Here is a 24,080-nt window from a genome sequence, read left to right as displayed (position 1 = left end):
AGATATTCCAGTCAGCTAAGGTTTTGAAAAATGAGGGCCATGAGGTAGAGCAGGTTGTCCATTAACCGGGAGATCAGTGGTTCAAATATCAGTATTTTTCAAAGCACTGCATCAGCTTTGGGAATTCCAGTATCCTGACACCATCCTTAACTGTATCCCACTAAATATGGGGTAAAAATGAGCTCTACAGTATGTTGTTAACTTACTGTTTATTCTGCTTGGCAATAAATCAGGACAACAGAGGAACTTGATGGAAACATGTAACCATTAGTTTGTGTGACGTAAATGAACAGTCCTCCATTGTGTGATACAGTGTGGGAGGCTGGAAGAGGCTGCCAATAATCAACAACCATCTTGCCTGTTCACAGTATTTACACTAATCAGTCAAATTGAACGTGGGAGTGATTTATTGATGTTGAAGAAGGTGCATGTGGCACTGCTGGTGGGCACAGGCTCTGCAGGAAGTGTGACTGTGAACTCTCGAATGTAACAGAGGAATTAACTGTAAGAATAATCAGTGAAAGGCCACTTCCTGAGAAGTGCTTGGGGACTCCCAGGGCATGAGGTGACCCAAAGGTTTCTATTTCTAAATCTGCTTTTCAAACCTCATTTACAGTCGGTGATTTTGGTGTCCTCTAAAATAAGGGGGAAATTAAAAAAAAAAAAAGAAAAGAAAAAAGGCATCTGGCAGAGGAAATATTTGTACAGTCAGTCTTGGCCTCATTTACACACATGTGCTCTCACACAGGGAGACAGCGCAGCCAAATTGTTGCGACCCTAGTCTGCAGGGGTGTTGCGTTCGCCGACCATAAAATAAATCCGTTTCAGCGAAAGTAATCAAAATAAAACAGCATGAGCCATGGCAAGTGGGATCATACATACTGTATATTAACTCCATTACACTAGGAGGAACGGGAGGAGTACTGCCAGAGCCCTACAAAATGACCTACTGGTGTGCATGTTTCTGACCACACTGTCAGAAACAGACTCCATGAGGGTGGCATGATGGCGTAACGTCTTCCAGTTGGACCTGTGCTCACAGCCCAGCACTGTGCAGCTTGATTGGCATTCACCAGAGAACACCAGAATTGGCAGGTCTGCCATTGGCGCTCTGTTCTCATCACAGATGAGAGCAGTTTCACACTGAGTACATGTGACAGGCTTGAAAGAGTCTGGAGACGGCGTGGTGACTGTTATGCTGCCTGTTATGCTGCCTGTGATATCATCTAGCATGACTGGTTTGGCGGTGGGTCGGTGATGGTCTGGGAGGGGATATCCTTGGAGGGTCGCACAGACCTTTATGTCATAGCCAACGATACCCTGACTGCTGTTAGGTATCGGGATGAAATCCTCAGAGCAATTGTGAGATGTGGTACAGTGGGCCCTGGGTTCCTCCTGGTGCAGGACAATGCCCGGCCTCATGTGCGATATGATATGTATCGGTGCATCTGACATTGCATGTACCACCACAGACTGTCCAGGAGCTGACTGATGCCCTGAGCCAGTTCTGGGAGGAGATGTGTGATGTAAGTGTTGTCTTAATTTTTTGAGCAGCGTATTTATATCCATTATTTTTCACCTAAAATAAGAGCCACTAATACGGTGGCTGTTACTGCATATTGATACTATATAGAGATTTGATGCCTGTTTGATTACAACACTTGGTGTGCAAAAACAGGTATTTAGTAAGTGTTAATTCCTGTAACTCCTTTTGTGTTTATTTCCAGGTGAATCTGCCTCACACTGCTGAAAGTAAAGAAGCTTGTTGAGTTTGGCAGCTATTACCAAAGGGAATCACAAACACAGTGGTGAGTATAATAGAGACTGTGCTCCTGCAGAAGATATGCGCTCTCCTTCACCTGTGCAAACATAAACACCTGCACCAGAAACTTCATCTCATGACACAAAGGAGCATAATCATAGGTGACAGGAGGGCGGGTTTGAGCATCTTCGTTTCTAATACCTTAAAGTGGACACACCCGCGGCCAATCCCAGTGAAACTGTTCAAAAGTGGCACATTGCCAGTTTGTACCAGATTGGCATGCTTTTCATTATGTTTCAATTTAGCACACAACATCCAGCAATTTCCCTTTGGATAAATGAAGATTTATGTAATCTTATGGCCTGTGGTGCTTCTGCCAAATCACAGCTACTGTGACAAGTAAATAAAAGCAACATGTACCAACAGCAGTGCAAACAACAGAGACTGTAAACACATCCAGATAAAGGCTTGGCATGGCTGAATCCAAATTCAAAGGATAGACAGCTCTTACAAGCTGTCCAATTCAGCTCAATGGCAGTGGCAATGTTGGCAGCTGTACATTTCTGCAAACAAAGAATATGTTACATTTGCACATTTTATCAACATTTCTAAATTTATGTATTATATGGGCTGACTTTGTCATGTGGAGGGTTAGGCAGACACGTGCACAAACCCCACGTGGAAGTCATCGAAATTGGAAGCTTGGGCAGTGACTTGCGGCGTCAGACGCTGATGCCCCCGAGTTTAACGGCACTTGGCAGCGTCAGGGGGAAGCGGGGCAGGACAACGACGAAAGTTAAGGCGGTGGAGGTCCGAGTAGGGTGGGTGGGAGGGAATGTTTTTTGAAAGAAGAAGAAGCATAGAACGTCAACAACCAACGCACCCAGGGTACACACACATCGTATCTGGACGTGTAAAGTCCATGACCAAACATCAATATGTGACGTAATCGGAGTGAGAACGTGTTGGGGTAACGAGTTACCAGGACATTTCTTTTACATTTTGAAATTCAAGTTTCTTTTAAGTTCTCCAAATTAATTTTTTTAGTGTTTTTAGCATTCAAATATAAAAAACGAACAAACAAAAAATCCCTCCCTTGTTGTTTTGAAGCAACTAACGTTTTAGAGGTGGATATATCAAACTCACAGTATGTCAACCCTCACTATGTTCGTGCAAAGACAGGCATTAGTGAGGAAAATTATATATATACTTTTTGTGATTTGAATGAACCGCCCCTTTATTGTAGTCATACCTGATTACTTCAACTCATCATCATCCAGAGTTGCTACAAGTGGTGCTACTCGACCTGCTGCTGTTCCATCTGATATGGAGTTGTCATTATGGGCCTACCTGCCGTCTCACTTGCCACCTGCAGTCCATCTAAGACACTCCCCGCCCTTCCTGTAACTTCGGCACACCGGGGGCGTCCAAATAAACGCACCATCCTCTGGTCTCTCGCTTCCTGTTGCATGTTTCCGCACAGTTGCTTCTGCAGACAGTTTGACACGCAGTCAATGCAGTCCGCAGTGTGTGTGTGAGTGAGTAGACTAAAACCAACTCCTTTGTTGTAAGAAGCGCCTCTGCCCGCAACACAAGTGTCTCCGTGCGTCTGCGGATCGAAGCTGTGCGCACCATCATGTCGCTGCCGCAGCAGTTACGAGACGAAAGGTGAGTGTGGATAGCGCGGGTTTACAGCACTTATAACTGACAATAAAGTGGGTAGAAAACTATAAATGACCGACTGGATTTAATATCACGATATGTTATCACTTTTTCTTTCACTCCTGCGTCTATAGCATATAACAGGATAATGAAACTACAGGCTTAATTCATGTTTGCATAAGTTTTGTGTTTGATTTCCTTTTTTGCTGATTATGAAAAGAAATGGGTTGTTATTTAATTAATAGATTATGTTTTATTATTTTGCTGCTGTCATAGATAAAACTCATGCAGCAAAGTGTATGCAAACAAATAAAAATGTTGAAACTTTGAAAAATAAAATTGCCTTCATGAAGTGGGATTACAGAGCTGTTGGGGTTTAAGTGTCTAAATTTATCTAACCAGATTATTTCTTTGACTCAGTGACTTTGATCAGCTGCCTCACAACATCCCTATCAGCGCCACCATTGCTGATATCGAGGAGAAGAAAGGCTTCATTGACTACTTTGTAAGTTTAAAAAAATTACAACAATCTCTTAACCTTGATGAGAAACGTGGCAACAAATGAGTTTCTCTCCTTTATGTACGTCTGTTTTTCAGCTGTTTGTGATTGAGGTGAAGACTAAAGGAGGGAGTAAGTATTTCATCTACAGGAGGTACAGAGAATTTTTCAACCTGCACCAGGTCCTCGAGTTCAGATACTCTCCTGAAGACCTAGAGAGGCCTGGTCCCAACACCTGCGTCCTGCCTACCCTCCCAGGTGAGTGTGTGTGTTCACAGCACTGATAACTACAGCGGTGTCAGGTTTCGCATTGTTCAAATACATATCTGTCACAGGCCCACACCTCAACAGACAAATTATTAAGCCCTCTAATACGGTTATATTGCTTTTCTGGGAAGACTAATTTTGCCTTCCGCTACCATGCTAGACTGTGTCCACATGAAGGCTTCAGTAGGTTAAACAAAGCGAAAGCTACTCTATAAATATCTGAGAAAGACAAAAAGGACTGAAGGCCCAAGATACATCTGACTTGAACCCGATATAAGTTTAACTTTTTATGTTGAGAGTACCACCTCAGGTTTTCGCAAGGGCAAAGGTGTAAGACAACAAGAAAACATAAAATCTTAAGCAACAGCATGTGTCTTCATCCCGACACACATGACCTCACAGTAAATACTGACGGGTGAGCCACCATGAAGGTACTGTCAGAGGCTCTGCATTCATTTCAATGAGACAACGGAGCGTCGCAAATAAGTTAAACCTGGGTCGAATTCTGCTGCAGCACTATGTGACGGCATCCATCAACGCTCTGTGTTGGCCAACAGATTATGTGCAAACTGCTGGATTACTTTGTCCTGTGTGTGTGGTGTAATATTAAACCACACTGCAGTGTTCTGGTGTGTAAAACGCAGGATGTGATTTATTTTAATTGCACTGATATTTTTGGTCTACACACCAGCTAATGTCACTTGACCTGAGTATGATGGGATCAGCACATGTCAGCAGTGCAGAATGTTCTTGTACAACTAGTGGTACTTTGGTAAAAACCGTATCAAAAGTTGTTGTGAACATATTGGTCATTTTTAGCTACTGTACACAGTAGGTGTTTTGCTAATGTCTAATTAGCTTTATGATTAAGTGATTAAGTGTCAATTCACTGGAGGTGTTGGGACTTTGTAATCCATCCACTCCACTAAGTTGAGTGACTCGTCTGGTATTGTGACATGAAACAGCAGTTTCTTGGTTAAAATGATCCAGTGAGCACCATGGAAGAACAAACGATTAGCCAGTTAGCATCATGGTACTGTTGTTGTTGTCAAGCTGTTGTCAAATGGTGTGGTGGAACCAAGGTAGATGCTGCTATTGAGGCTTTTCTAAATCTACATGTCTCAACATTGTAGTTTGCTATATAAAACAAGTATGTTGGCAAGGCATCTGTGTCAACTCAGAATTACATTCGATTCAGGCGGATACATTGGTCTCTAGTGACCGGTTAGAGAAAATCTAGTTTCTGTCCCCCATGGAAAGTGGATAGAGTGGACACAATGTCAGAGTGAAGTCAGAAAGGGATTGTAATAAGTTGACAGTTTTGCCTGATATCAGGCAATGGAGTTGTATCTTGTATTTCATGTGACAAATTATATAATAGATTGATTTAAAATATATATTTTTCTGTGCCCCAGTTCAGATTTAAGTGGGTATGTTTGCGTAAAAGATGCTCTGTGCTTTGTCTCCTGATGGCATTTAACGTATTTACTCTTAATATTCGCCACAGTCTCTTAATATAGGATGAGACATGTTGGTTTCGACCTGTCCGAGGCAAGAATGCACATATAAAAGTCTGTCCATTCTTGACGAAAAGCTGTTTTCACCGTCTACTTTTCTCTCTTCAGAACACACCATGTGAAATTACTCTTTAACTATCTTATTTCTCCAACTGTTGTCTCTCTTCTTAACTCTCTCGATTGATGCTCATCATTCAGATTTGACTGGCTAAGTTGCGTCATGTGAGATAGTTTAATGCATTCAAATTAGTCTCTGCGTTGCCTGGTTGCTAAACCACTGTTTCACTCCTGTGCTGGTGTTTAACAAGTGTTAAAATAGAAATGTCCGTCAAACTGTTGTCATTGTCAATAACTTATTGGTTATAAGTGTAGGTTAGTGGCGTTCAGTAGTTACAATAGGCCCTTTTACAGGCTATTATGATGGGCCCCAGTACTAGTTATGGTGTTTGAATGTTTTAGGTGTATATATACGTAGATTTTACGAACAGTGTAGTACTGCTTTTATGTTACATCCACTCGAAGATGTGCCCAGCTTCTCCGTCTTGAGAGATTTTCGCCCTAAACTAGTGATTGTAAATCTTATCTTTTCGTTACATGATTTAACAGAGACTCGATATTGGACAGCATCAACATAAATATTACCTAGCAATCATCATTGCATATCTATACATGACAAAAACTACCAACGAAAATAGGAAATTATTGGTTTAACTAAATAATATAATTTTCTTGTAGATGGATAGTATTTTACAAAATCAGAAAACTATGATGGAGATGGGGTTGTCTTTTTGAGGGCATATATAGAAAGTCGCACCATTTATCATTTCATGTGAGTTCTTCTTTGAACACGAGCGTATTTCAAGGTGGCAATCAGGCCCCTCCATCCCATTGGTCCCAGTGCAACCACACTGCCTGCACTGTCTATATTTACGCCCCTGGTCTGGGTCTTGAAGGCACAGTGTCTGGGTCCAGACCGGGGCGATGGAGAGGGATGGCAGGTTAACGAAGGGGGACACATTTTGGTCATGTTGCTAACAAGGGGAATGGCGTTCCCCTCGTCCCCCCTCAAAATTCTGACTGACTGTATGTGTATTTGTTTGAGTCAGTCATTGACTGACAGTTGGACAACCTGTCACTGCCATGGCTCTACAGTAAAGTATGATACGACTTTAACACAAACTCTATTTCAAAACCAGAGCTTCTGATCTAAATTCTAGTGACATTTGTGACAGGGCAGGTTGCATCATTTCATAAATGCACAGATGACACTCTAAAAGCAACCTTTTTGTTCTCTTGAATTATTTACTCCGTTTACGTCACTGCATTGTCAATCTTGTTGAGTGAGAACTGAGTCGAGAGTATATCTATATATAGAACACAGTACAGCGCGCAGGCCAACTATAATTTCCAGTTTCAGAGTGATGACGGTGATTTTGCTGTGTTGGGGCTTTTCTGCTGACTAAATGCAAAGGGATCACTATATTTTACTGTATCCTTTCTGTCTTGTCACTCTGTAACCTTCACCTTCAAGTGCACGCTCATTCTGCTCTGCTTCATGAATATGGAGAGGAGCAGACTGGGTTTCAGGTGACAGCTGGCTGAATTTTCATGCTGTGGCTGGAGGAACTGAAACCCATCTGAGCATGGTTTTAAAAGTGAACTGCAACACGTGTAAATTTATCATGTCAGATACAATCAATCAAATATACACCTGTATACCTCCTGTTCCGTCCCTAAGTGTCCAGAGTGGATAGAGCCATGATTGGATTTGCTTGACGAATTTAAAAACACATCAGTTGCAGATGAAATTAAGGAAGAGTAGTGAAGAATAATTACTGTTGTGGCCCTCAGAGATTTGATCACAATTTAGCTGCAGTTTTGTGTAAACTTGCTTTTTTATAAATCCAATTCTGTTCAAGTCACAAGGGTATAGTGGCAGCGTATTTCAGGCACAAGTTGCTGCATAATGATGTGAAGTTGAGCACTGAAAATGCTGCCGTACAACAGTAGTTCTCCAGTGAGATATCTAACACCTACTCTCCAAATATTTATTCAGTAGAATTAAAATTAGTCCAGGGTACTTTGTAAAGCATAATGAGTAGGAATGTCCCTACCAAATTTCTTTGGCTTCTCATCTGAGGCCTTAATATTCCGGATTTGCTGCTACTCAGTTCAGTCTGATACCTACTGTATATTGACCTTAATGTTGAATAAATTTGTACCTGACACATAGACATAACGGCTGTAGCCCTCTAAATTTGACACACCTTATTTCCATGGGCGTCTTGATCTGAATACTGAAAGCTCTGGTTCGAAACTAAGTTTATAAGTGTAAATTATTGATATGGTGTGAACTAGGAGAATGTGACTACTGAAATTCATTTGGTGTGATCAGCTAGAGAGAAGACATTTCTCTCTGTTGGTGTTCTGGTAACTATGATACACCCAGCGAAAGAAAGATAAAGAATTTTGTAACATCAGAGTGATTAAAGGGAGTACAGTAAAAAAAGGTTCAGAATATGATCCGCTGTATTTAAAGGTCTAGTGTGTAGGATTTAGTGGCAACTAGTGGTGAGGTTGCATAACTGAAACTTCTCCATTGTGCCAAGCGTGTAGGAGAACTACAGTGGCTGACATGAAATGCACATGGACCTTTCCAGAGCCCCTGTATGGTTTATCCATTCTGGGCTACTGTAGAAACATGGCGGACATACAGTTTGGGTTTACTTGACCTTATACTATATTCTATTTAACTTAGACCTATTGTCCTTGTTTATTGGCACTTTCTTGTGCCATCTAGTGGTAGTAAGAGCACAATACACTAATTCATGTAAAACCAAGATGGCAGCCATCTCTGCCAAGCCAGTCTGCAGCTGATCCCCACATAAAAGTGGACAAGGTCCAAAACTTGATCACATTTTATGGTTGAAACTTGTTTATTTATTATAAATAATGTTTGTAGTTTGATATGGCAACAAATTTGACCAGTTTTATCAACAGTAACAAGTTAAGACGCTGTTAATTAGGAAGTACGCATTTGAGGACATTGGGACTTTACTATCATCTTGTTTGAGGACATTAGGACTTAATTATCGCTGAATATTTAGTTTTTTACACTTCTCGGGTCTCACTGATCCCAGATAGCTTGGAGAAATTAAAATGCATACCAAATAAAAGTTCAGGTCTCAGGAGGATATTCAGGTGATTGGACATTATTTTAAACCGCTACGAATATCATATTCCATTTCTTCCCATTAACCCCTCAAATTTCTACACACTGGACCTTTAAGCTGATACCAGTCCATTAAAATATGCCCAGATCAGCCCCGATATGTCCCGTAGATCATCTCTAATCATGAGTGATTAAAGTCCCAGATAGACAAAATGTTACCATCTTTACAAACTTCCTTCCATTGAACCAAATGAACTGAATGTAATTTCTCACCTCAAAAGGTCTTTTAAAGCACTTTGAACTAAAACTCTTCTATTTAGATATGCCTGCAGCAAAATGTCACATTTACCTAAAAGTCAGAAAGTCTGCATCGATATTAAGTCATCATAGCGCCATTGAGGAGTATATCCTACAAGGTCAGTTTAAGACCTTACATCAGAGGAATGTAATAAGTAGGTATAATCCGTGGACTGACATTCAGAATAGTCAGAAAAGAGCAGATGGATAGAAGGACAGATGATTGCTGCAGGGGAAATACAGAGACAAACTGTGTGGAAAAACAGCCATGTTGAAGGGTAAGGGTTTGGGAGAGATGAAAGAGAGAGATTCACCCATCTATCAGCTTTCAAGTGGCTTATCGTAGTCAGGTACACGATGGCGACAAAATGAGCAAAGAACCCATACACCCATAGAAAAACACCAGCAAATAAAATGTGGCTGGCATTGCCTTGTGTATCATTCTCCAAGCACCTGCTTAAGGACAGTTCACCTTGAAATCAAAATACATATTTTTCCTCTTACCCTGTAGTGCTGTTAATCAGTCTAGATTGTTTTGGTGTGAGTTCCAGAGTGGTGGAGATATCGGCCATAGAGATGTGTGCCTTCTCTCTAATACAACGGGAGCTAGATAGCATTCGGCTTGTGGTGCTCATAGCATGTAGGTACTATTTTCTTACTACCTGTATAACCGGGACATGCTTTCTGGAAAGAGACATTGTTATTTAGTTTTTCACATGTATTTTTTTGGCACTTAGAGCACCACAAGTTGAGTGCAATCTAGTTCCATTATAATAAAGAGAAGGCAGACGTCTCTACAGCAGATATCTCCAACACTCTGCAACTCACTGTAGAGCAATCAAGATTGACAAATAGCACTACAGGTAAGAAGAAAAATACACATTTTTAATTTGGGGGTGAACTGTCCCTTTAAAGATCAGAACTTAACACCTAGTCAGGTCTCAAGATATTTGGTGGGTGGCAGCGATGGTGGTGTTTGAGTTTGGTCTTCTCATTGAACTCTCTAAAAACTATGGTGTCCCTTTCCTCCACCACTATGTTTACCTGCGTACAGAAGCTAACCAGCCACTGAATTTGCTTTATGAAAATGAACTGTGACAAGAGGACCCCAGATAGTTTTTGCAAAGCGATTTTTGATTTCTTTATTAATGCTCTCCGTGTTTTACATTCCCTCCTGCTCACAGGGAAACTACGGAGGTGACATAGCTTTATAGAGTGTGAACGATCCTACATACATTACAAGTTGCAGCGTTTTTAACACCAGAGCAGCTGTTTAACACACTGCAGAGCAGCATGGGGCTCACTCCGGTGTGACTGATTTGTAACACCTCTTGTTCACAGTTGTAACTTTTGACTTATGCTACAACTCTCTGTCATGCTTCATGGCTTCCATTGAGCTACAGGGACGCCTAAAGGTTTAAGGAGAGGCCATTTATAGATAACAGTGCTGCTTTGAATGCCTGTTTTTGCTTAAGAAAAAAGGTGATGTGGGTGTGAATTCTGACCTCTAAAGCTACCAGTACGCCCAACAGAGCATATTGTGACATTAAATAATCGGGAAGTCATTGGCCCATGCAAGTAAGCTGTTGCTAAAGAAGATAAAGTGCTGGGAGGAAGCACCTGGACTGGCCACAATCAAAGTTTAAATTAGAAAGAGTCACCTGATGCAATAGCCACAGACTGAAGGGTGCAGTTTAACACTTAAAGTCAGGCTGAGTAGACACAGGCCTGCAAATATAAGATCAGAATCCAGTCTCAAGCTCGCCAATACGCTAAAAGCAGTAATTATACCAAAGTTTATACAGGTTTTTTTGAATGGTTTCTTTAAAGTCTGCAGACTAATATTTTAAATTAAGATAAAATATAGACTGCACAACATCTCTTTGCAACATATATTTAGGCCTCAGTTGTTATGTGCTGCAGTATGCCTCTGTTTGTCCTCTTGTCCTCATCTGCTCCGATGCTCCAGTTTTATTCTGCAGCTCATTGTTTTCCCATAAGTCTGTCTGTCTGGGAGCCGCCGTCAGTGTCTGCATTGATTATCGGAGGCTGGAAACCAACATCTGCACCAATAAAAGCTTGAGGGCTTTGAATGGGTGGCTCGCACCATCGATTTAGGAGAGATGAGGACAGAGTGAGGTGTGTGTGTGTGTGTGTGTGTGTGTGTGTGTAGATGGTGAATCAGGTTACACCGCTCTGCACTGTAATCACACTTTAGTTTTATACAGATTTATTTCTGTTCGAAGTCAAAAGGCTTTGGTTTACCTATCGACTTGTAAGCCATGTTAAACAAATGGAAGATTATATTTGGTTTAATATTCAATGTCACATTTACTGCATGTGCTATTCAAAGCATAGACATGCAGTATTCTGATTATAAGAACATGCTGACTCTGCATCATTACATCTAGTCAAGTTTCAGATACAAAAAAATATTGACTGCATTTTAAGATGCTCCATTTCTATGTTAACATCAGTCAGATTGCATTTACCGATGTTATGAACCAGTGGACAGTATATACTGATGTACTACTGTATTCTACATTTTACATTTTCACAGTAACATCATCTGTTTCATCTCCACGGTGCACCTGTGGTGTTGTCTCATTGCTGGAGCTTGGCCAGAACTGCATCCAATCCAAACCATTAAAACAAGGCTTCTGCTGTTCTCTGATCTCTTTGCTGTTTTCTCAGCTCCTCTGTGTCCTCCCCTAAGTGCCTCTTCCTTCCCTTGATGTTTACTGCATGTGTTGTGTGCCAAAAAGGGGCTAAAGGTACAGATGATTCTTATTCTTGGCATTTGTTTTAACCTGCTTAGAGGAGCGGATGAGTGGGGTTTGCCACATAGGGTGTGTGTGTGCCAGAGAGTTTCAGCAGTTTTAGGAATGCAAGTCAAAGTTGAGAAGTTGACTTTTTTAAAGATTGTGAGAGCTGTTTGTCCATATCATACTCTATCTGAAATAGTCAGTGCTTACAGACCTTTTTCGCCCTGAGGTTTGATATCGACAGCCTGCTCTGGCATATCGCTGAGGGTTGTTGGGGCCTTATGGAGACTGAAAGGAGAGACTGAAGACCTGCACACACTTCTTAAGGCTGAAAGAAGCATTTCAATACTTCTGCTTGTTCTTGGAGGGTAAAAAAGATATTGGTATTTATTTACAGTTAAAGGATCAGTGTGTAGGATTTAATGGCATGTAGCGGTGAGGCTGCACATAGGCCTTTTTCACGGGAGACATTATGATGTGTCACAGTAGAAAAATCTTAAGTGCTATATCATTCTTGAAGATGTTAAACCTCTCATCCAAGAGGCTTCTTCAGTTCTTTTTTAGAGGTGAAACATCTTCAAGAAACTCAAGCAAGTCCAGTTGCCTACGATATAGCACTTAAGATTACCATGACCTGAATGCCTGAGAACCTTCACCAACACAGAGGAAAAACCACAGGTGTAAAGAATGAAATTAATTATGACTGAATTCCATTTATCTGCTTTGATTTCCTTGTATCCTGCATACTGGCTCACTGTCACTCTCACTGGAGCACTTCAGCAGAACACAGCCATCATTAGCGTTAGTAGTTACACCTGTGCTTTTCCAACCGTGACCAGTCAAAATGTCTGCTGTGAAAGAGGCCTATTGGCAACCAACTGAAAAGTCTCTCGTGTGCGAGGCGTGTAGGAGAACTATGGTGGCTGATGCAGAAACAGGAATGGTGCTATTTAGCGTGCTGGGTCCCAACCCCATGGGGGTCACCAAAGCTTCATGAGGGATTGTGAGGCCTTCTTGATTTTAAGGGTTGTTTTAAACTTTTTAAAATAATATACAGTGGACCCTCATTTCTGTGAAGAAGACTAAACTAATTTGTTATCTTTAAAGTTTAGATTATTATTCAAGATATAAACTCACAGGATAAGGGCACAGTGAAGACCTGAGCATGAGTTGTATTAACAGAGCCTTTTACTCTCTGCTAAATAGACTTGATCTGCATCAGACAAGTATGCAGTTAAAGACCAGAGAGGTAACAGAACGATGGCCAAGAGTCAGGGAAAACAAAACACTGAATCTGTGAAAAAAGAAGCCTGTTAAGTATGTATGGTTGTAAAAAAACAAACAAAAAAAAACAAACACATAATGCAGACAGAGAAATGTGTAATAAGTTCTTAAAAATATCAGGAAAACTCATTTCTGGTTATATATTTACAAGAAATAATTTGCTCAAAATTCATTGAAATTACTCGTGTAACACAAATTGCGTTCACAATTTGAGTTTTTAATGCAGTTTATCACTTGTTCTGCATTGTTATTGTCATGCGGTGAATAAGATATGAAATATCCATAGAATATGTCACTTAGTTAGGTGTCACCAGTTTAATCAAAGGGATCCCAAAAGAGTAAAGGTTGGGAAGCACTGATCCAGCACCAGTGTTTGGTTTGTCCATTCTGGGCCACTGTAGAAACAACATGGCAGACTAGATATAGATTGATATAAATGGCTCATTGTAAGATAATGAAAACACAATGATTGTTAGTTTTAGGCGATTATAGACGAATGAAAACATAGTTATTGATATTATATTCCATTTCTGCCAATATATCCCACTAAGCCCTACACACTGGACCTTTAATATTCTCCTAAAAAGAGAGAGATTGAACATCAGTCAAAGATAAGGCAGCAAAGCATGTGGCAGATACTTTTTACGTATGCACCACTGTGACATGTTCAGACTGTTATATACCTTTTAGTGTAGTTTATTCAAAGTAACCACAGATAGGCCTGTATTAATTCCAGTGACATGTTTGATTTAACTTATTTAAATCAATAAATTTAACTATATAAATTCTTTTAAGACTTTAAGGGAAGTATCTCACAGTGTCACTTTCTATATTGGTTAAGTTCTACTTTTCTACAAACTCTGATTTAGCATCTGCCACTGAGGAGTCTGCTGGATAATATTAGATCTGATGGGTTTAATTGCAGTGCCAGATCTCATCAGGATGAGAAGGGAATAGGAAAGACGGCAGGGAGAGAGGAGGGAGACAGAGGGGAGGATGGGTGATGGTTAAGATCGAAAAAGAAATAATGGAAAAGCGACACAGGTCCGTTTGGTCAAATTGAAAGTGTTTTGATTAGTGAAAATTAATTACAGAAAAAATATCTCAATGCCAGACTCTCTTTTGTTCCTTCCCTTTCTCTCTCTCTTTGTTTTTCTTTAACAGAATCCCATTTTAATTTTCCCCCTTCGTTTTCATTTTTTAAATTTATACAATATATATGAAAATTTCAGCACATAAAATGTAAATGATGAAAATCAGTTTAGTCTATTTCCATCATACTGATCTAAACATATCGGCTGCTATCTTGAAATCAAAGAATTTCTCCTCTTCCCCTTTGGGCTAAATGCAACACAGATATTACAATAGAAATATAAAATATTCTACAATAGATTCAAGGTCAACAGATAATCTTATTCAGCGAGGCCCAAGCAGATGGTGAGAGGTGAGCAGATGAGTGAATGATTCATCAGTAAATGAGTAAATGAGTGAATTTGTGTCTGCGAGTGATGGAGTGAGTTATCGCGCTGCGGAGTGAATGAGACGAGAGAAATTGAGAGAGGAGAGAGGGCTGAATATTGTGGCTGAGGGTCATTAAGACTGTGCTAAATTTGATTTAACAGCACTGTTAGATGGCTTTGGATGAATTGTTGAGCGGCCTGATTTAGAGCATTAGGAGTCTGCGCTGTGCCTCATAATTTTTGAACGGACTTGTGTGATATTAGGGATGAAGGGTAATATGTCCACACTCTCAAGAAGGATGTGTTTTCTGGGGGAGCATTTGTTGAGCTTGGGCCAAAATAAATGTGGCTTTGATTTAAAATACACCAATAACTACACACACTGCTACAATGCTTGGTGTTCTCTTTAGAAATTTCACTTCAAAGTAACTGACTCTTGGTGCCAGAGTCGTAGATCTCTGTGTCGGTGCAAGACTACAACTCTTTGTAAGCACAAATACGCATACACACACTCTTTGTCAGATTTATAAAGACATATGAATCTGTTTGATTTATCTCACTCAAAATAAAATGGACCTGCTCTTGTATAGCGCCTTTCTAGTTGTCTGACCACCAAGTACTTTTTACACTACGAGTCACAATCACCCATTCACACACACATTCATACACTGGTGGTGGAAGCTACCATACAAGGTGCCACCTGCTACTGCTCACACACCGATGGAACAGCCACGGGACCAATTTTGGTTCAGTATCTTGCTCAAGGACACTTGGACATTTGGGCTGGAGGAGCCGGGGATTGAGCCACTGATCTTCCGATTAGTGGACAACCCACACTTCAGTTGCAGCCCAGTTGTCAGAAAAAAATGCTGGCATTGAATGTTTCTGCAAAACGTGTGTTACATTTGCACATAATAATGTAGCAGATAGGTTGAAATTTTACATTTCAACAAAGTTGTGGTTAAATGTGGTTTGGTTCAGGAACAAAAGGCCTGATTTGGGGGTCACAGTCCCCGCCAGAAATGCAACTATGTCTTGTTAAAAACAACTGCTTTTCATGACACCATTGCTGCCGGAAAAACAGCAACAGGTCACTAAAAAAAACCCACGTCTGATGCCTTAAAAGCAGCTGGAAACACAACATTGACTCGCTAAAAAACAACTGGTTGTGTTGTTTTTTGGTCTCAAATAGTCGTCTGCAGCTTGACAGGTGTCTCGCCAAGGTGACACACCATCCACTATCCCCTCAATCTCCGAGTGACAAAGTCAGCTTATATACTATATCGCTTTAGAAATGTTGATATAATATATATGAAACATACAAATGTGACATATTTGTGGTTTGCAATAATGTACAATGCCAACATTTACTTCTGGAGACTGGGCTGGTAGATGTGCCTTGAATCAACTGCTGCAATGCATCAAATTGATCTTTTGCTAAGCCCCGCCCATTTTTTATTTTTTTTATTATTAATTTTTTTTAAAGATATTTTTTGGGGCAGTTTTAGCCTTTAATGGATAGGACAGACAAGTGTGAAAGGTGGAGAGAGAGAGAGGGAGAGACATGCAGCAAAGGGCCACAGGCTGGAGTCAAACCCGGGCCACTGCGGCAACAGCCTTGTACATGGGGCGCCTGCTCTACCACTAAGCCACCGACGCCCCGAGCCCCGCCCCTTTGTGATGATCCGACAAGCTGTTAGAGTAAGCATGGAGCCCACACTGTAACTAACTGCACTGCCTGAAGAACTATTATCATATTTTTGGAAAAATGAAACAGTGATTCCAGAGAGAAGCAGACAGAGGGGTCTGCAGTCTGTGTTTGAACCAGCTGTGTGGCATCGCAGTGTGTGAAGATGAACGGTGTTTGGCTTCGCCCACATGCCACTGCCAACACTTGGACCTCCGCTGCAGGAAGGACATCTCCAGGGGAAGTCAAACAACATTCGTCTGCACACACTGTGATGACACACAGCTGGTTGAATATCAGCAAAGTTCCCCTGCTTCCCTTCACTGCTTCCTGTACAGCAGGGTCGGTCTTTGTTTCACTGTTATAATCATTAGAAAGCAAAAGCAGCATGTGTATTCATTCAGTAGGCTATATCTTCAGTAGCTAGCTAGCTAACCCTACACTTTTCAGGGTTTGATTTTGGTTTTGGAACAGGGAAGAAACGTATCTTTTTCCAACCTCTCCAGGTAACCAGCCTGAAAATGAGGACAATCTGAAACAAATGCATTAGAGTCAGTGGAGCACAGCTGTGTTGTTGTTGAACCCTGGTCTGAGCCGGCCTGACAGGGCCGCCCCTCCCTAAACGCAGAACACGCACTGTGCGTAGGGCCTCATCTTCCATGGGGGGGCCACATTTTGCGCGAGGGGACGCATTTGCGTATATGCGCAATGGATGCACACATGCGCTGCCGTGAGGTGCGCGTAGAATCAGCTCGAGGAAGGAGAGAAGAGACCTGACTGCCCGTGCGTCGCTGCAATGATTGACAGCACTCGACATCTGAACAATAAGAGGGGTGCGCCGGCAGGCACTTGCAGAGCTGCAGCAGGTGAAGAGTTGTCGACATGTCGTCCAAAAGAGCCTCAGGAGTGTGTGCGGGGACGTGAGGGCGGGCGGGCTCCACGGAGGGGGAGACCCGAGCCTCGGAGGTATGTGCGGGCCGGGAGGTCGGATGCTCCCAGAGAGGGGAGAGGGAGGTATATAGCTCAATAAGATGAAAATAGAAAAGAATATCTCTGTATTTTATTTCTGTTTTCAGTGTTTAATTAAGGTGGGAGAGGCGGAGGGCTGAGGGAGATCGGACGCCTCCAGAGAGGGAAGACGGAGAAATATAACAAAATAAGATTAATTAGGAAAAACCTGTCTCCCTCTTTTATTTTATTTTCAGTGTTTAATCAAGGGTGGGGATTGAGGTGGTGGAAGTTACTTTCTTTTGATGAGTAATTGATGGCTATTTGTGACTCAGATTTGTTTATTTATTTATTTCAGTTTGAAGTTATTTTTATTTAATATTTATTTATTGATTTATTTCAGGTTGAATTTTTTATTTTATTTGACTCATACAACCAAACTACTGTATCTACAGTACATTTGCTATTGCCAATAAAGGTTGTCAAGTTAAATGGCAAGTTGTTGTACGGTCATTTTGTACCTATGATACATTTGGGATGGGGGCCTCCAAATAAAATTTTGCTTAGGGCCCCAATTTGGTCAGGGCCTGCGGCCTGATGCTGCGTTGTGGTTGGCCAGTCTGTGTCTGGGGGCGGGACTTTTATTGCTGACTGTGAATGCTACCATGTTTTGCAAGGTTCAGCTTTACAATTAGCTTCACAAGAAAGGATAAACTGAAAAGGACATTAATAGAAAACGACGAAACAATGGAAAACCGCAAAAGCAGAATAAATAAAAAATGTAACATTGTGTGTATCCTTTCAGGCGAACGCATGATTTAAATGCACTTCCTTCTTGCAAAAAGCATTTGCAAAGCAGATTTGCATGTACGTCCCTGTAAAAATCATCCTATGCAGTCAGTGGAATTGATTTGAAGCCTAACAGAATAGCATTCCATATTAGATTTAGTCTGTCACTTTAGTTTTCCATTTCTACTTGCACACTGAACTCGCTCTAAAAAAATGAAGTACAGTATGCGTGTGGTGAGCGCACTCTGCATGCTCTTCTTCCATAAATACCAGATTACAGTATGCGTGGGAAATGATGTAGGCCTTGATGATACATCTGACCCCTGGTGATTTTTTCTCTGCATCTTCTTCATTGTGAACACGTTTCTTTCCAGGAAAAGTCTTCATCGGCAACAAGAGAGAGATTGCAGAGAGCAGAATCTCTGAACTCAACACGTACATGAAGGTAATCACATTTAATTTTATGCACAGTGCAGTCTTTTATTTCGTACAAAGGACAGAGTTGCTGGCATGCTTGGTATCTTCTGCAGCGTGCGGTGCAGAAGCCTACAACTTAGTGGGCTGAACGATGCTGTAGGTGGATAAGCACTGACTCGGATATTTCAGCAGTAGTTTGCAGATCGAGCTCAACATGTAGGCGTTGCTGCTCTCTTCTCTTTGCTCTGCCCTGTGCCCACATCACGTCTGACTGACTGTAGTTGTGGGACTTTTGACATGTTTCAGTGTTGCTCCATCGCTAAAAACGCGATCAGGTTCTCTTTCTCCCACTCACTCACTTCTCTTTTCTGCTTTACTCTTTTTTTCCCAGCAACCTACGTGGTTCTCACTTTGCCACACTCTCTCGCCTTCGCTCGCCTTGCACTTGTAATCTTTCTCGCTTCATCTCCTCTCTTTCCATCCACTCCTTCCACCCTTCTCACTCTAATCTCCCATCACCCTACTTCTCCTGCTCATCTTCCATCAAACTCCTACTCTGTCTCCGCTGACCTCTCTAACCCTCCACCCTGACTTCCCTTTTTTTTCCCATCTGTCTCCACCTGCCTCTCCCTTCTTCCACCTCAAACACTGCCTCATTATCTTTCTTTTCATCTTTTTTTTAACTCTCTCTTGTTATCCAACCCCCTTTCCATCTCTCTTGCCTTATTCTCCCTGTCTCTCCTTTCTCCTAGAGGTTGCTCGGTCTGCCAACATGGTTGCTGCTCGATGAGGATCTCAGGATGTTTTTCTACCAGACGGACAAGGACAGCCAGCACCAACCGCGAGCCCTCAGGCGTCTCCGCCCACCTACTCGCAAAGTGTAAGCCCCACTGCTCACAATGCTAACAAGCACAAACAGAGTCATAGCTGTAGCTGTCATAGTTGTAGCATCAGCTAACTGAATACCTAAGACAGCCAGGCCAGATGTGGCTAAATATGAAGACGTAGTCCCCACTTCACCCCGATTCACTTGCAGGGGAAATGTGTCTATCTGCATTCAGACAAAGAATCCTTAAACTGTGCACAAAAGACAAGATGCAACCGAACTAACTAGCGGTTTTCAACACCAACTGTCCCAAAGTGTTGTAGTGCATGTGAGACCTTTGAAAATTGTTTTTTATTTTCCATCAGACCCTCAGATCAGTAGAGACGATACTCCAATTATACAAAGTGTACGAGGGTACAAAGGTGCCAGCCTCGGTGAATCAGGTTTAAAACTGAAGCACCTGCAATTAATGATGAAGGGGGTTATTTGTTCCCACTTGAGGGCTTGTTTGTGCCCTAAATTGATTTGCATGAAGTTATTTGTGAACATGAAGTCCTGCAGGGTCTTAGTAAAAGCAACTGAGGCCCTCAAAATGTAACCGTGAATTATTAGAGGCATTTTTTCTATCACCAAGATATGAAAGTGCCTCCTTTATCTCTCAAAAGTTACCATAATTAGTATCAATCTAGTGCCATTAGGCTTTTTAAGAGCAATTTTCATCCCTTAAAATGATGAATATACATGAATGAATCAAATTATGTTTTAAAATTAAAGTAGTTGGAGGAGATGGGTTTCTGGTCTTGTTTTAATGTGGAGGATAAGTGAGATCGACTACATGATAGACCCCTAAAAAGAGGTAAAGGATGGTAGGTAATGGGCTTTTCTCTAAAAGCACAAACTATAAAAAAGCTTACACCAGTAGTTCTCAGACCTTTTTTCTGTCATGCCCCTCTTTGGAGGAAGGAAAAAGCTGATGATTTCCTGTTGTACTTATCGTCCCTGTCCATTCTGTAAACCTACACACTATCTGGAAATGAAAACCATTGCTATTGTGAAATCACAATTAGTTTACCAATCAACATTAAAATATTCCAGCGCCAATACAGTAGTTCCTCAAAAATACAGTTCTGCATTGCATTTCCTTTTCCTGCTGGACATGCGTGCCCTTCCTGTCCTGCCTCAGGCTGCTCTCATGCACTGTTCCTACATTTTCCTACAAAGCATAATGCACCAACGTTTGTCAATATCCCACATAATCATGAGCCAGTAATCTGTGTATAACCCATATGTTTGGGAAGGCAGCAATCATGTGACCAATGCACTGAGGGAGTAAGGAGGCAGGTTGGGCTGGTGGATGGGTTACGAAACACAGAACTCTCCCCAGGACTTTCCTGAGGTGACCAATGCTCAGAACTGCGTTAGTCATTTTGAGGTACTCTGTCAACATGTTTCTTTCCCTGAACATAAGTATAGTAACTCAACTTGCCTGAACCTAAAGGCGCCCAACCATGCTTCTTTTCCTAAACGTCATTGATGGGGCACTAATTCCTAGAATATCATACGAACCTTTGTATGAGAATATGTTGCATGCCTGTGTGCCCACTAGGTGGGGTGCGCAACACATTTTGAGACACACTGGATTCGACTATTGGATTTATATTAATAATTTAACCGGTAACTTGAGTGTGTTAGCATTTAAGGGTGCTTCCAGACCTAGAGTTGTCTTGCTTTGGTCCGAATCAGGGACTCATTTTGTTCCATAAGTTGCATAATTGTAGCCTGAGTGTCAGACTGAAGCTCCCAGAACCTTCAGTCTGACATGGCTTCCATTGAAGGCGATTTACAAGGGGGAGGGAATTTGATTTTTCCCTAACCAATCAGTAGAGAGCAACGACTCACCCACAATCTGACGTCACTAGTATCCATGCCTCGGGGGTGCCGAAAACAAGCGAGCATTGCCCGTTTAAAATGTCTCCGTCGTCGTGCACGCCCAGCTGCATCGCCGTTAAATCCAGTTTAGCAGCTTCCTTAATTTGGTCCTCCATTAACGCGAGTAGTGGCGAAATACCTCGATAGCATCGTGAATGTGGTCTATAGGATCTGTAGCGGTCGCCATTGTTGCTATCCTCACCAGTTACCCACCGGCATACAGCTTGACATCAGCGTGGCGCTGATTGGCTAATCGCTAGACCCCCTGCGTTCATTGGTCCGTCCAGCGTTTGGACGAGATAAATCGCAAATTCATTGCAGTATGCCAGACCAGAGATGCAAGCCTACTCAGTTGAGTGGGCGGGGTCTATGGTCTGGAACCAGGCTAGCATAATTGCCTAGAGTTGGTTCGTGTTCTCATGGCAGCATTTACAAGCGGACCAGATCAATGCTTTGCGCGAGAAAGCTGCTCTTGATTGGTCAGAATTTCCATGTGGGAAAAATCCAGGAAGTAAACCAAACGTTGAAGAAGAGTGCACTTGCAAGATAAATGTGACACTTTCTAATGTCACAATGGAGGGACAACTACGCAGGTTGATTTTAGCGCGGCTCATCGTGGACTATATTGCTGTCATTGTTCATCTTAGTCAAACCATACATTTTGAAAACGAGACGCGGCTCCAACTAGAAAACAATGTTTTGATGCATTGGACATGCTGAATGTGCATATTAAGGCAGTACAGGACAATGTGTCATGTGACTGCAGTTGGTTTGGATCCAGGCCGGAACCGCACCAGAGTTCGTTTATAACCGGACCGAGACCACCTCTTCAAGAAGATCTTGGTCCATTTGTTTTGGTGCGCACCAAATGCGATTGCTGTGTTCACACCTGCTCAAACGAACTGCACTGAGGGGGCAAACAAACTTGAGTTTGATTGGTAATATGTGTGGAAACTGAAAGAGTAAACAGCCACACTTATTCAACCAAACAAGTAAACAAATAAAACACTACATAAGCAGACAAATACATAAACAACTAATCCGCAACCTTTGTATTTTAAATTGTTAACTTCAGTGACATTGTCTGAAATGTAAAATAGTAACAGTGAATTTTACAACACAAATTGGTGTAATTTTAGTAAACTAATGTAGAGTACTTGGATATTGGATTTAACCCCTTCATTTAAATATGTATATGCAGGTGTATACGTTGTTGTCGTGTCAATGGGGCCTCAAGAACTTGACCTTTGTAAATCTTCATGAGACAAAAGAGAAAACTTTGTCAGACTTAACATCCATGCATCTTTTATTACAGAGCTTTCCATCTAGATGAGTGCTATTAAGTCTGTCTGTTGATTAATGGAGGTCATTTAGACTGAAAATTCAGTTGCACAGAAGAAACCAAGTGGAAGCAAGTTTGCAAGATTGTGTATCACAGTTTAAAATGTTGCTGATGCACCTTTAGTTTTAAAGTCATGTTGGGTGTGTGTGCAGCATCTGATGTTGAAGTATCAAAATAAAACAGTTTATATAAGCAGGGATTAGTGGTAGGTGTTAGGATTGATCCATTGCTATATAAGAGACATAGGTGTCCCAGAAACTTTGCCTTGACCCACTAATTGTTCAGTATTCACGACAAGAACACATGGTTATGTGTTGGTGTATGCTTACACAAGCATATACATCCTCCAGAACACTAGGTTATCAGGCATAAAGCCTACACCCAGTTCGCAACTTACTGCAAAGTATTTTTTCCAGGACACATTGCTTTTGAGGGATGCATTAGCCGTCAAATTGAGCACTTGATTGTCTGGTTATTGGGCTTCATCTGGACTCTACTGAGAGAGCTAATCCCCCAGAACAAATCATACATGGTTATTATACCTTAATAGAGTACCAGAAACAAAAAAGCTTAGCTCATAAGGAGAAGGTTTGGATGGTGGTGGGAGCTGCTGCAACAAACTGTGTTGGCATGACGGTAAGAGCTGAGTAATCATTTAGAAGTGTCAGGTTATAACAGCCACCAGTTAAACCTGCGTGGATATAAAGCTTGTAGCAAAACAGCGGATGGCTGAGGCACTGCCAGGCTTGCATAAAGCAGCTTATTCCAGTCAGGTATCGTAAGCGCGACTTCAGTGCAATGCCAGATTTAACACAATGCTCCCCAAGTCTTTTATCAGAACAAATGGCTGCTAATGAAAGTTTTATAACCACTGCTTTTGGAAATAAGCCAAAAGATATTTATGTTTAGATACAATCAAACCACAAAATCGATGAATGAGAGCATCAGTGGCCTTGAGATCTGTTAAAGGAATACTCCATCCCCCAAATCTCATCCTTTGTTGTGTTGTATTTGGGAAGACTGTTGTTTTTCTTGTATGTCTTCACGGTTAACTAAGAATCCAAAACACAAAGACAGTGCTTGATGAATTGAAATAAAAGGAGTCCATGTTTAACAACAGCAAAACTACACCAAGACATCCATTCAGAAACTCTTACACAACTCGTGCAGTAAAATCCAAGGTTAATTTTGAATAGACTAGAATAGAATAGATCTTTGTTGCCCACCATGAGTGGAAATTTGTCTTCAGCTTACCAAACACAAAAGACAACATTGTAAAAAGCAGACAAATAATAAGACAAGCATACAGAGTCACTACAAAACTCTTGATACATTAAATCAGCACATTGTGGTTTAGAAGTCATCAGTCACTTTGTTGAGTTAAGGATACTGATGGCAATCGGGATGAAGGACTTCTTAAGGACTCTATAGCGCCTCCCAGAGTTCAAGAGCTCAAA

General features: G+C 41.5%; 2 protein-coding genes across 3 annotated transcripts in view; one reads left to right on the top strand and one right to left on the bottom strand.

Moving 5' to 3' along the window:
* Positions 1-24,080, bottom strand: part of pvalb7 (parvalbumin 7) — a 58,481-nt gene that overhangs the window by 19,050 nt on the left and 15,351 nt on the right. The window lies entirely within an intron of this gene.
* The window catches only part of ncf4 (neutrophil cytosolic factor 4), a 51,878-nt gene continuing 31,015 nt past the window's right edge, over positions 3,218-24,080 (top strand). Inside the window, exons 1-5 of the mRNA XM_049568948.1 lie at positions 3,218-3,430; positions 3,845-3,929; positions 4,022-4,181; positions 18,484-18,554; positions 19,279-19,406. Of these exons, the coding sequence (XP_049424905.1) occupies positions 3,399-3,430; positions 3,845-3,929; positions 4,022-4,181; positions 18,484-18,554; positions 19,279-19,406 (476 nt within the window). The 5' untranslated portion in view covers positions 3,218-3,398. The remainder of the gene's footprint in view (positions 3,431-3,844; positions 3,930-4,021; positions 4,182-18,483; positions 18,555-19,278; positions 19,407-24,080) is intronic.

This window comes from Epinephelus fuscoguttatus, linkage group LG3 (assembly GCF_011397635.1).
Source record: "Epinephelus fuscoguttatus linkage group LG3, E.fuscoguttatus.final_Chr_v1".
NCBI classification, from domain to species: Eukaryota; Metazoa; Chordata; class Actinopteri; order Perciformes; family Serranidae; genus Epinephelus; species Epinephelus fuscoguttatus.
The sequence above is the reverse complement of the archived record's forward strand: the minus strand, read 5'-3'. Positions and strand labels throughout refer to the sequence as shown.